The 14,809-nt window shown below is 41.3% G+C and overlaps 1 protein-coding gene across 1 annotated transcript; it reads left to right on the forward strand.

The window, feature by feature from the left end:
• The first annotated feature begins 10,972 nt into the window (after positions 1-10,972).
• Positions 10,973-14,502, forward strand: LOC137255458 (ficolin-3-like). Its single transcript, XM_067792895.1, has 3 exons — positions 10,973-11,031; positions 13,271-13,412; positions 14,161-14,502. Exons 1-3 carry the CDS (start codon positions 10,973-10,975, stop codon positions 14,500-14,502), a joined length of 543 nt encoding a protein of 180 aa, XP_067648996.1.
• Positions 14,503-14,809: the final 307 nt, after the last annotated feature.

Below are 14,809 nucleotides of genomic sequence, written 5' to 3' on the forward strand. Positions count from 1 at the left end.
ACACAGTTTCAATTTCAGCTACACATGCAATTTGAACTTAACACTATCAGGCTATACGCCATAAACAAAGTAAATTGATTTATGACTCGTGCACCAGAGTCCAGTCTCTGCCACATTACATGACTTAGGCAGATGTGATACGCGTACACATGACATATTTTTTTATGTCTGTGGATTGCAAACAAACTACATCCATTTTTCTCGGATGACTGGATCTGGTGCAAACTCTGCTTTGTACTTGGACGAATGACAGTTTCCAGCCACGCAGTTGTTTACTATCTATACTGAGATGGTTTTTGACTGGATCGAACACATATTCAGAGACAATCCATTGATCATCAACATGAATATCGAACTACTCAGATTGGATTCGATGACAAGTGTCAACCACGTCACTCGATGCCATTGAGTCTGACGACAAGATCGTGTGTTGCTGAAGGCCAGCTGTAGCCTGGATCTTCACGGATTCGTTACTGAGGGATTATTCTGGGACTGGACGGCTTAGAGTCTTTCACCTCACCTCACTTATAACCTCTTCACATCACAATGCTTCAACCAATACACCTAAACCTATTACACCTGTCTAGTCTCTGAGTGGAACTGTCCGAATTTAAACAAGTTATCAGCCCCTTGTCTCGCTGCAATATTGTTCATCTTAAAAGCACATGTAAGAAACATATATTAAATTTCAAACAGTATTCATTTCTACAGCAAAGGTACACAACTGCATTTCATAAAAAGTCGAAAGTACCGTTTGAACCCCGGAACACTTAAACCACCAGGCTACCCAACCGCTTAGAAAACACCTTAACACCTCAGAAAGCATACAACAAAAACGATAAACTCCAAACGATATTACAAACTGTTCAGTCTGTAAACATTCTTCATTTCGGGAAGAGGAGGTGGGTTAGCCTTGTGGTAAAGTGTTCGCTCGTCACGCTGATGACCTGGGTTCATTCCCCACATGGGTACAATGTGTGAAGACCGTATCTGGTGCTCCCGCCATAATGTTCCTGGGGTTTCGCTAAACGTGGCGTAAAACTAAACTCACTCACTTACATATTTCAGTCAACGGAACGAACTTGAAACTATTTACACTTGTTTCGGACACTTTTTGTAATCAACGCCACAACGTCAAATCGAAACATACATTCACAGACACTCTCCCGTGCATTAAGATAATGTGACTTTGTTGCCACAGAACTCCCAGTAGTGTTTATTCGATTAATGCACATAATGTAATATGTCGTATCGATAATTTGCAACAAACACGGCATACGGATTATGCGCCAATTAGAAAGGTTTTGTATGTCCTGCGCATAATCAAAGAAGATAACATCCAAACTGATACTGCATACAGCATCCACATGAGGTGAAAAATCCATGTCCACTTGAATCCACGACTGTTTGCAAGGTAGATGTATGAGAGATCATGTAAAGTCGTTTCCTAAAACGAACAAAGATCTACATGACCATAGTGTATGTGTTTACCTGCACCTATTGCTCACACACTGGTAATGGTTTAGTCAATTGGAATTTCCATTGCTACGTTAGTTTTTTCAAAGACAGACATGACTAAGAAAGTATTAAAATAAATCGACTCGACTGGGAGTCTGTTCATACCGAAACACTAGTCTCATTAACCTATTCAAACAATGACCTACTTTTCAGGCGATCCGAATTTTCTCGTGTCCAAGTGAAAATAGACACCACAAACAACTTCAATTCTTTGTTTCGCATGTAAATGGTATTTACAAATGAAGTTTAATTTTAAAGTGAGATAACACCGTATTTCTATATTTTATGTCGAGGTGTAGGCATCATACCGTAACTAATAAATGACATACTGCCCTTGTTTCATGAGGTCCTAAAGTGATTCACAATGCGTCTGACTCACTGGTTACACTAGTTGTGTGTTTGTGTGTTTATTCAGTGTAGTTCTGTAACGCAAAATTAATATCTATACCGTACCAGGCCGCTCAAGGTTTCTTGCGGCAGAGCCTCGTTTTGATATTTTCCACAATTTCCAGAGCACCGTTTGTCAGAGCTCTATGTACGACGGACCACTTGCGGTACAGCGTGGTTTGCTACGATTAGAAGAAGAGGAGTGTTGCAACATACAAGTGCTTACACGCATCACATCATACAGATGAATATTGATGCATCAAGTTAAATGAATTAGTCTTAAAGTTCTGGACTGGTTATCACAGTCAGTTGCGCAAACGGACGGAACCCAGTAGATAGGAAACGAGATCAGCCTGTTCTGTAATCAATGTTTTGACTTCAGTGTTTTGTCAACACTACGGTTGTTCGATTTGTCGAACATGTAATTGTGATTTAACATATAGTTCAGTATTTCTAAATGACGCATGCAGTGCTCGGAGTTCGAAAACCGTTCGATCAGCTGTTTTTAGCTCTCCTTGTACACACTTATGTTACCAACTTTCACCGCTTCATATAAACTATTTTACACATTACATCGTTTGCACACTGAACACTGAACATAATTAACCATTGTTACAGCAGTTTTAATCTTGTCAGAATAAAGCCCACTGATACTACAAATCCAGTCGAGAGGCAGGTGCCATTTTGTTTACACTTCCTATAGTCGGTAGCGATACATAAAATGACATGTAAAATTGAGGTAAAATAAATACGTTGTAAATTTCTCTCTGGCTCGGGTGACACTGCTACTTCAGATTGACCGTATTGCTCTCGAGGAAAGCTAAACTCACTCACTCACTCGAGGAAAGCTTACAGCCCACATAGTCATTACTTGATGTTGCCTTGTCGCTTTACGCCGCACTCACAATCCAGCTATATTGCGTTGGTCTGTAAATACTAGTAATATAGTCTGTACCAGGCAATCGAGTGATCAACAACAAGAGCATCTGTCGACTCAGTTTGGTACGACGACATGTGTTACTACCAAGTCAGAGTGTCTGACCACCCGATCCTGTCAGTCACCTCTTAAAACAAGCATGAAGATACATTATAACTCTGATCTTCACGTGTCGGTCTTAGAATATTCGAGTCTGGACCAGAGCGATTTGTGTCATCGGCCTATGTAGTAGGGAAACGTTGACATGTATCGAATCTGACCACCCGATCCCGTTTGTAGCTTCGTACAAAAACAAGTGCCATTAAAGAGAATGAAATTGTTATGAATTAGTGCTACCCTCTCTCACCCATGTACTCCCAGATACCACACATTCGCCCCCTCAACACCCCCCTCCCCCAACACATGCACACACACCACACCACACCCCCGCCTCACTTCACCGAATTCAAAATACTTCAATGATCATTTAAATCACTTCTCAAGTGTGATTAGTTAAATGAATATAATCTATTCCTTCACTTAAACTTTATAACAAACACATTTCGTTTATTGAGTGGAGAATGGACGAAAGCTTCACTTTGTCAGGTTTTAGTTATTTTTTATTCCGTACCCATCGTAGCAACAAACCAGTGTTGTCGAGAGCTCTGTCAACACCGACCCAACTGTTCCATTACTGGCTGTAATCAATGACGTCAGCGACTGTATATTATCACGTGCTATAAGGCAACGCTTTTCATTGGTCGGTAGGCTCATAAAACGACAGACTTCTTTTGACGTCTACGTGTAAAGAGCTGCATTCACAGAAAGTTCTCTTCATTTCCACGTGAACTGTACTACCGTTCCACTGATGACTGATCCGTCCTTAAATAATATTCTCTCACTCCACTGGTGACACCCACGTTAAAAGTAACTGTTCGGTATGTCCTGTCACAACAAAGTAACCAGCACAGGGGAATATACTGAAGATATATAAAGACTACTCTTAGGCGTCATGACCATTCTGGCCATGATATCGCTCTTGACGCGTTTGGCACCTATGGCCATGGACTCAAGTCCGACGTCAGCTTCTTCAACATCCAGCCTATACAACATCGTCAACATAAATATGTTATTGAGGCCGGCTTGTGTAACGCAGACATACACTGCGTACGTCGGAGCTCAGTGTCCACTCTTCTGTGAGCAGCGTCCGTTCTGTAATGACGTCATTATCTGCAATGCGACATCCTGGACCGTGACCTGTCATACGTTGGGTGAAGACAGCACCTGCTCGATGACTATTTTTGATGCCACAAAATGCAGACGATTCAGCAAACAGGTAAGGATGACCTTCCATTAATCAAACCCAACTGCCTTTTTGTTCACGTTGTAAGTATTTCGTTGATTTTTTAGCTTCGACGGCTTGGGAAAACAGGGGTGTCTTCTCTGTGGGCACAGTTTGTCCTCAGTGCCACTGGGTATCTATGGGGTGAAGATTGTTCGCTCTACAAGTTGTATATTACGACTATCACCCTGACCATTACTGTATATTACAACTATCACCCTGACCATTACTGTATATTACAACTATCACCCTGACCATTACTGTATATTACAACTATCACCCTGACCATCTAAGAGAAAGTTGTGAACACTAGGAGTGACTATTGAAGGGAAAACAACTGTTGCGATAGGATAATCTATATATATTGCAACATACTATGGCGAGGTCAACGGAAGTCAATTGCTAAGTTATCGATAGTCACACATACTATCGATGCATCGATAGCTACCAGAGACTCAACAATCACAATCCATCGAGAGTTCGGTGCAGTATTGCAGTCTTACTGAACAGAGAATACCACGTATGTGTTGACCATCAGTTTCTATGTTCTCGAACCGCCATCTGCGAATACTACATGTAGGTAATTGAGGAATGGTGTTTCTGGCCTCGGATTGCACTGTTTGAACTACATGTATTTTCTTCGGCGCCATGATGTTTGCACATCTGTATTTCCATCCATGCCAGCTTTCAAGTACATATTGTTGAACTACCAATCTCAGGATAAATCGTATACAGTTATATATGCTTTGTTTGTTTGTTGTTTAACGCCGCTCACAGTAATAATATCAACGTTATGTAGTGGCGGTCTGTTCGTTATCACGCCTGAACATACAATCCGTGAAATTCAACAGCATGACCATGGATCAACGCAAATGGGATACGATGACGTGTCAACCACGATACCCGATTCCGTTAGTCGCCTTTCAGGACAGGCAGGAGTTCCCGATCTTCACGGGTCTGTTATAATGCAGATAACCATGATCGTGTTTGGCTATTTTCTCGTCGACTTGTGCTGGAATATTATGTTTTGCAAAATTTGCATGTTTGTAATATTGTGTTGCGACAAGAATAATGTTCATAAAGCGTATAGCTATTTCACAATACAACGATCAATGGATATTTTTATGGGGGTGGGTGTTCGGGTATGGGGTATTCTGATAAATAGTATGCATGGAAACTAGATGTCTAATTCAGCTGCAAATACTAAAATGCGTCATTGTACAACAGTTTTTAAAAAAAACCGTCTAGTGGTCTTGAAAGAATCTATGCACACTACTGAAACGATGTCAAAGGAAACTATACACTGCAAAATAGTACATAAAAATTACACAGAAAATATACATGAAGTGATAAAACCATACTGAGTCACGTCACACATGTACTGACCCATCCTTTCAAACAAACGGGTAAACAAGTTAACGAACTGCCTAGAAGTCGCAAAAAATCCAAAACGATTTTTCATATGTTACATGAAATACACCTGCATAGTGGCGTTATAATACAGCTCGCGCAACATGTGAGCAACGCAGAGAATAAGGAACACAAAACATTTGAGGCAAATCGAACCACACCGTCAATGCCAGAACCTTCGGCTGCACCCGAAGCAACTGCCATCATACTGATACAACTGGACTAGCTGTTGTCAACCACGTCCGACAACGTCCGTTGATGGTACAGACTGTCGGCGCCTATATAGTCCTTTGGCTCAAAAGCGGACCAGTGAACTGCAATGTAACTCGAGAACTTATAGACATGACCTACTCAATGAAACGCTGATCATCAAAACGTCATACCAAGTCTGTGATTTTTTTTTGCAGAATTTTTCGTCCCAATTATAAAAGTGCTGTTTAACAAACTATCATTAAAATACTGACACTCGTCACTATTTAGTAACAGAGAGGAGAGCAGAGAAAGACACAGTCAGGTATTCGGGAAGTGCGTGTACAAGTGCCGAGAAAGTTATATACAGTCGAACCCCATTGTCTCGAACTCGGTTGAGACGAATTCTCGGATGTGTCGAACTGACATCTCGGTCCCTGCCGATTTCCTTATATTTATCATTATTTTTACCCTGATGTGTCGAATTCCCGGTTGTGTCGAACTCATTTTAGGGTCCCCAAAGGCTCTAACAAGTACAAATTTACCCTTTGTCTCGAACTGTCAAAGCTGGTTGTTGCAACTGAAAACTTCAGTCGCGCAATCGGAAGTCATCCTCATAAACGTGCTACCTAAAGATCAAAAGTAACGATTAACGGACTCAACAATCAAGTGACATGTTTAACTACGCATCTATACACACATTGTCAGCACACTTAAAACTGAACTTTACTCAAACAATTAACCATAATTAAGTTGTTACCAGTGACACGTTGATCACGGACCGACAGGATATCTCTAAACAAACAATGGCGCATGTTGTTGTCCTGTGACAGTCTATGTTAGCGGTCATGTGATTTCCTTGAAAATACAAAATGAGAAGTGAGGAAAACGGAGTTGGATTATCTAAATTGATGTTGGATTAGTATTTAAGGTGTAGGATCACCCCTACCCTAGCTGCAGCATGGGCCGCCCTCGACACCCTTATCAGATTTGTTGAAGTACGTGACACTGACGTCTGCTGTGATGCCATGCCCGAACGCCAAACAGACTGTAATTTCGGGTTTTTTTAAGAGATAAATTCCCCACATGTACACCCGTATCCGTACGTAAGTACATTCCGATTCCGTGTGTATGAACCATACAACTTTTTATACTGACTGAAATGAATTAGTGCTGTCAAGTAAATGGGATCGCTTGTGAGTTTGTGAAATTATTCTTGTTCTTATCTTTTTGTATGCATATTTATTTGCCATGACGAATAAAGTGATTGAATTGATTTACATTGGTATATGTTGTAATTTAAAGATCAATACTGCCGTAAACGTTTATTGCAAAGATATATTGTTCGTATGTGTATCCTACTGCAAAATAACGATGAGTTAAGCACCGTGGTCGTGTTGGTTCTTGGTCTTTTCAATGCTGACGGATGTGTCGAACACTCGGATAAGTCGAACTTTCCCCTTGGACCCGACGAGTTCGACACAACGGGGTTTGACTCATAACATACCATATGACACATTAACCTCTGCTGTGCCGTTTCCATGCTTTCTCGCACACCTGGCTGTCCCTTTCTTTGCACTTCTCCCTCGTAACAAATAGTGAACTGCGTCAATATTTTAATGATAGTTTGTTAAACAAGTTCGATCATTTATGTTAAGGAGTAGGTATGATGTTTTGATTATGATCAGCGTTTCACTGAGTAATTTATGCTTGTTTGCTTTCGAGCTAGATCGCAGTTCATCAGTCCGCTTTTTGAGCCAATCGGACAAAAAAAGAACATGGAATTCGAGCACGTCGACGTAACTGCGGGGTGCATTCGACGTTGGCGACTGATGTAGGTCAGACTAGTTTGACATTGGCCTGTACAGTAATGACGACCGGGCTCGTGTTTACAGATAAGTAGCGGAACGCCGAATTGGGGCCACCAAATCCGACCGTATGGAGCCGAGGGCGTGATCATGTGGGGATGCATCTCCTGCAATATCAATACGAGACTTGGCAAGCTGAATTCTCGAAGATACAGGGATGAGGTTTTGCCACCAGAAAATTCTGGCAACGACAAATTGGACCTATTGGACAATGACATTTAAATTCGCTGGCATCTTTTTTTGCGATACGAACATAAAAACCACATATCATTGTCTACCAACATGATAACGTAATTCCTCATACAGAAACACTGTCAAACGGCTTCCTGTGTAACCCTAGCATGACCAGCATGTTCTCGTTAATTGAGTCCGATAATGTCTAAGTAAATTTATCAGCACCACTTTTCGTTACACTCCACTACTGAGTCGAACAAAACCTTATGGGAGGTCGCGTCAGGTAGCCTTTGAGATTGACCAATCAGAACACAGCTTACCAATTCGCGAAAGTGGACATTCTCACATACCTTTTGAACTTTTTATCTCGAAAAGGTTCGTACCCGAGCGCACGCTCGCTTCCGGGTGATACTCGCTTCCGTACGTACAACCATGACAACGGTGAGTAAACAGTCGCTGAAAATAGTGTTTTTGGCAATATTCCAGGATGTTACCTTGCGGAAATATTAGGTAATGGTAACTATGTCAACAGAAACCCCAAAGCGTATATACTGCAGGTCAAATAACTGTGTTATATGCGGATTTTATTTGTGGAGAGATCTGTGTCAGTGACTTGAATATTTTGAAAGTCCCTCCAATCCCTAAATAGTAGCCGTTGTCTGATTGGTTAAATCTATTTAACCGTCTCGCTATTGATTGGACGGTCGTGGGTCGTTCAATGGTTACCTGACGCGACCTTCAACTAGGTTTTGTTAGACTCAGTGGTGGAGTGTAACGAAATACACTGAGACTAAATTTACTTAGACTGGAGTCCGATAGAACATTATATTGACTACCAGATCGACATATAAGATTACAAGCGCTTCCTGTCAGCGCTCAACGATGTCTCCTGAAAGGAATGGCAACGCATCGCACATAACGTCATCATCACGTGATTACGAAACGCGCTCTGATTGACTAGAATCATCAGATTTGTCACATGAAGATAGAGCAAGGTTTATTGCTTGCAATTCGCTTCCCACAAGTTGGATGCAACAAAAAATCGTTCAGCTTTGGAGTTCCATTTTGATATTCGTTGCAACCACAAATTGTATACAACAAGTTGCACCGTGGGAACGTTATCAATTGTCGACAAGTGGTGTGGTGAAGTGGTGAAGCCAATAGTGGTCACTCTCACCACTGATTCCACATTTGATTAAAACACGCTTTGTCGATTTGTGTTAAAGTTCAGTATATGAAACCACGCGACTTTCATTGTCAGTCAAACGATACCTCACCGCACACGCACCGCCAGCCATGCATCCACTCAACCCAAATACACCCTCCACACACACACACACACGCACACGCACGCACACACACACACACATACACACACACACACTCCTTTCGTTAAACATCAAATAACCATGGCAATTAGCGTGACCTTCAGAGCTATTTTCGGCAGGTACGAAACAAACAATCGTCATCACTGACCTCCCCCGTGAATTCAACGGCTGACCTGAAAGAAACTGATTCCTCCGGGACGATCTCTGGAGCGGACACTTCACAGTCATCGACATGTCCAGAAATCCCTGACTCAACAAGCGTCTTTAAAGGTAAGGATATGGCATGTTATGATATATGCTGAAACGTATATAAGACGGAGTCCGATATTGGCAATCGGTTTGAGAACGGATTCTAGCAATGCCATACCTATGGAATCCCAGAAGGAACATTCTCGTGTTGTCCTTACCCACTTACCCAAAGAAGCAAATAGTCTCGAGCTTTGAATAATAATGCGAAAACGCGACTATGTCCTTTCAAGAATTCCTTGCATTCGACATATTCGTGCGTTTCTCCAAGGAGTGCAGGCACACATACTCACGGAGATAAACATAAAATGGTTTTAGGCGTTTGCTTATTACGGCATGACGATAGATAGTTATGACAAATAAAATGTATAAAAATAACTAGATTTTTCCCTACGAAGCCTTTTAATTTGGTACATTGTCAACAAGTCTACAGGCATGAAAAGTACTGAGAAAACCCCATAATTAATTATTTTATATGTCTATAATAATACAAGAAATATAGGATGAAAGGTATATGACGTTTTTCATATTATGCATGCGAACCCGTGCGGTCATCAGAAACGTACATTTTGACTTCGATGAAATTTCAAGATGCAAAATTAAGTCAATTTGCTCCCGTAAACTCATCTATTTTGGATAAATTTTCAAAAAGTGTTCAAAACAAAAGTTGGGGAAAACGATAGTAATAGACTATTTAACAATCAAACTAAAGAAATAATTGCCAAAAATATTTATTGCTATTTCCGTGAGAACTTTAATATAACCCATTTCATTAAGAGGCTAACGTATGGAACCCTAGAAGGAATATGAATTGTCGGACGCGATCTGATATAACTGCAACTACTTTTCAGCGTTATATCCACCCCACTCACTGACACACTGTGTGCAAAACACATGTATGAAAACGTGCAACAGTACCCAGCGTTTACTCCAAACAGCTATGAAAAGCACTGATGTTTCATCCTGTCAGAATATTCAAAGAGCGAGTGAGTTTTCAAAGAGTGAGTGAGTGAACGTATATGGTTTTATGCTGTTTTTAGAAATATTCCAGCAATATCACTGCAGGGAGACTAGAAATACAGTTTAGCACATTGCACCCATATGGAGAATCGAACCCAGATCACCAGCGGGACATGCGAACGCTTTAACCACTACCCCACCGCGTCCTCTCTAAAACTTGTGATACGATTGTGGTTTCAAAAGTTGGTGATCCAGGATACAAAATGCAAGCCCTAGTACATGTTTCAAAGAGTCATAAGACATTTCTGCAAACGCGATGTCGGCTGAACGATTGTGACCGTATAATTAGTCTGCATTTATGATTCACAATTAAAATGTCATAATTCACTGTGTTAGCGAAAAGGTGAGCAGATCCTGCTCCAATGATGGCATCCCTTGCAAAGGTATGTCAGTTGGTAACCTGAAAAATACTCTGGAACAGATATTATAACAAAGCAGGGACATCGCTTGTTGGAACTGCTATGTTAGATATGTAACTGTGTTTAACGATGAGTTTGGTTTCTAGACTGTTACGACGCTCTGGCTTTTACTGTATACTGCACGAAGATTGTCAACATACAACCACAGAACTACGATGAGGCTTTCAGGGTCCCGTGCTACGGAGGGCAGACGCCCATCCAACAAAGGTACAGGGTAACAATAGATCAGCATAATGTTTGAGTCCGTTCAACTATACTCCTCGAGCAGTTGGTTATAGTAAGTCTGTAGTGCATCATACAGGTGGTTACAGTACACCTGCAGTGCCTTATACAGTTGGTTACAGTTCAGCTGCAGTGCCTTATACAGGTGGTTACAGTTCAGCTGCAGTGCCTTGTACAGTTGGTTACAGTTTAGTCATAGTGCCTATGCAACCGTTACAGTTAAACCGTAGTGCCTTATTTAGTTGGTTATATAGTTTTGCTATAGTGTCTTATACGGTCGGTGAGAGTTTACTTCCAATGCCTCATACAGAGCGTTACAGTTTACCTACTGTGCTTTATACAGTTGCATACAGTTCATCTATGGTGTCTTATACCATTCGTTACAGTTTACCTACAGTCTCTTGTACAGTTGGTCACAGTTTACCCATAGTGCCTTATGCAGTTGGTTACAGCTCACCCTTAGTGCCTTATGCAGCTGTTACGGTTTACTAACAATGCCCGATACAGATGGTTAGGGTTTACCTATAGTGCCTTATACCATTCGTTATAGCGTACCTACAGTGCCTTAAACAGTTGGCTACATTTTAGCTATAGTGTCACATACAGTTGGTTACTGTTTACATATAGCACCTTGAACAGCTGGTTACAGTTTCATGCAAATCTTGATATAGTTATAGAATATAGTTATAGAATACATATAGTATTCCCAGAAATTATTGAGAATCATGTTGCGTCATGTAACTCATTACGTTTATTAACTTCTGGCGTTTTACTTACATAAACATGTTAAAACATCATCCTTTTACAGTCTCAGTCTTGTTTTAGTACTTTGTTAGACCTCCTCGCTCAGCAATGCATGCCTGAATATGCCTAGGCACACTACCCATCAAAGTTTGTGGGTAATCGTGTGACAGGGTGTCCCAATATTGGACGACCTCGGCCTTCATATCTTCAATATTTCTCAGTCCCTTTTGGTTTATTCTGTCCTTCATGACTCCCCACACATTCTCAATTGGGTTTAGGTCTGGGCTGTAACTGGGCCAGTCTAAAACTTGAACATTTTCGCTCGACAACCACTGTTTTGTGTAGCGCGCAGTGTGTTTTGGGTCATCATCATGCTGGAAAATCCAATCATCTTCATACAATGTTTGTGCTGTCGGAAGAAGGTGACCATTTAGAATGTCAACGTATCTTTCTTTTGTCAAGTTTCCCGTGAAAACACACAATGGCATCACTCCGCGAGCCGATATGCCACCCCACATGTGAAACTTCGGGCTATGTTTTGGTCGCTGGTAGATAGGTTTGACAATATCTTTCGTCCAAATTTTCACACAATTAGGGAAAAGCCAAACAGAACTTTCATTCGAAAAGAAAACATTATCCCAATCTTGATTTTCATGAGCCCGACACCAGTTTAAACGTTTTTCCTTTTGTGCATCTTTCATCAACGGCGAGGGAATTCCACGTTTTTTCACCCAATTAAGTCTCTGTAATTCCTGCCTAACTGTTTCATTGCATACCTGAAGACTTCCTCTGCTAATCATTTCATTTCTGATGTTCTCAACACTTTTCAATTTGCCCCTACTCACAATCTGCCCAAGTCTTCGGCGATCCACAACACTGAATTTCCTAGGCCGACCTGCCCCTGCTTTGTGCTCTATCCCGGTTCCTGTTTGAATATTCTTCAAAGTTCTGTATACTGTAGACAGAGGAATACCATGTCTACAAGCTAACACTTTAGCATCAGCCTCACCCCTTTCAAAATCATCTAGAATGAGCTTTCTTTTCTCTCTTGCTGTAAATCTGCCATGTCAACACAGGAAGCCGTCTGCTCAGACAAGGGAGATAACTCTTGACGTAATGAGCTGCCTTCTAAGCCTTCAAGAGTTGTCTCCATTATTTAGTATGCTTAGTGCATAGTGAAAGCCCTTTTTCCAATCTTAGCATCATTAGAAAAAAAACAAAGATTTTCTCAATAATTTCTGGGAACACTGTACAAGTATATCCTTATGTCAAAGGTGTAGGATTTCAATTTTTCAATTTCATTTATATAAACCAGATTGGATCAAATCTTACGAAGCTGACTTAGATCATATCCTAATGACGTTGTATAGCACAGTGAGACTCCATCTTCTCAGATGCACAAAGAAAACTCCTTCAACAAAACCATCAAATTGTTGCTTTCAATCTTATCTTGTCATTCTCACCATCATTTTTCGACGTTTCTTCAGATCATCATTGATGTGCGATGCTGATTTCTTCAATCGGTCCTGGTCCGAGTATGAGTCCGGTTTTGGTGAGCACGATTCCTGTTTCTGGCTGGGCAATAATAAAATCCGGGCACTCACGAACCAGACGGATTACAACCTGCAAGTAAGGACCCACAGCAGTTTGGGTGAATGGCAGGTAATTTTTTTTTTTGTAATCGAACAAGAATCTCTGTATTTTCAATCATTTCGCCATATACTATTACTGACATGCTTCACACTGTATTATGTATTACAACACCATGTTCAGCAATATACTGCGGCAGTCTGTAAATAATCGAGTTTGGACCAGACAAACCACTGATCAACAGCGTGAGCATCGATCTACACATCTGGGATTACTGCCAACCAAGTCAGCGAGCCTGACCATCCGATTAAGTCGCCTGTTACAACAAAATTGACTTGCTGGAGACCAATGTTCTTGGGTCCCCGACGACCGTCTAATATCTCGTCTATCTGTCCCAGAACATTTATTTTTACGGGTTTATGTATTGGACGGGAGTATTGTTTAAAATTTGTTACATTTAAATGAAAGTTTGTTCTACATACATTATATTTGGGATTACACTTTCTTAGTAAAGTACACATTCTTGTTTTTGCTCGGTTGAGTCCCATCCGGGATTCGAACCCACACCCTCAGAGTCGAATCCCGGATGGAACACAATCCAACAAAAGTACTACAATCTGTACTTTACAAAGAAAGTGTAATCCCAAATATAACATTTTCCATTTGACCAATTTCTAAATTGCATTTTCTAAGCAACCCAGAAATCAAGTTGAACTCCGTTCGTTATTATTCATTGCTTTTCTCTGACTATTATCGTACATTCTTATTATAAAAATCATTATTTCAGACGACACTGAACATGTTCAAAATCGACACCGCTGAGAACCAGTACAAAATACACTTCGCATTTGAAGGAACCAACGGCGTCAGTAATAGTGACGGATTGCTTGTCAAGGAGAGCTCCTCCTTCTACACGTACGACGAAAGCCACGGTACCAACAACACCTGTTCCATCGTTGGCGGCGGATGGTGGTACGGGGGCGACTGCGACTGCGGAAACCTTAATCATCTGTGGAATCCAAGATGGCTGAACGAGCAGGGTAACCTGACGTTTTACAACGGGAGCACAATGGCTATCATACCAACCTCGCCATCGGCCTTTCAGTCGAATGACGTTCGAAATGGTTGAATTTAGTTTTACATCGCCTTAGAAATATTCCAGCAATGTCACGGCGAGGGACACCAAACGTGGATTTCCCACACTGAACCCATGTCAGGAATCGAACCCGGATCTTCGGGGTGACGAGCGAACGCTTTGCCCACGGGCCGCCCTGTGGTGGGAATCGAACCTCTTTAACCACGAAGCTACTACACCTCGCCGTAGGGCTAAGGATATTCAAGAATGGTGTTTTCCGTCTTAACAGGATCCAATGCTCGAAATTTGGATTCTTGGTGAAGCAGCAACCTTTTACTAATAAGTCGTTAACAGAAGCGGC

The sequence above is a fragment of the Haliotis asinina genome, chromosome 11 (assembly GCF_037392515.1).
Source record: "Haliotis asinina isolate JCU_RB_2024 chromosome 11, JCU_Hal_asi_v2, whole genome shotgun sequence".
In the NCBI taxonomy this organism is placed as follows: domain Eukaryota; kingdom Metazoa; phylum Mollusca; class Gastropoda; order Lepetellida; family Haliotidae; genus Haliotis; species Haliotis asinina.

What these genes read in the sequence shown, in the direction of transcription:
- LOC137255458 (XM_067792895.1), top strand. Translation starts at nt 10,973, where the DNA reads ATGAGGCTTTCAGGGTCCCGTGCTACGGAGGGCAGACGCCCATCCAAC. An exon ending in CCATCCAACAAAGGTACAGG is followed by an intron (nt 11,032 to 13,270) that starts GTAACAATAGAT and finishes ACGTTTCTTCAG; the next exon opens with ATCATCATTGATGTGCGATG. An exon ending in AGACGGATTACAACCTGCAA is followed by an intron (nt 13,413 to 14,160) that starts GTAAGGACCCAC and finishes TCATTATTTCAG; the next exon opens with ACGACACTGAACATGTTCAA.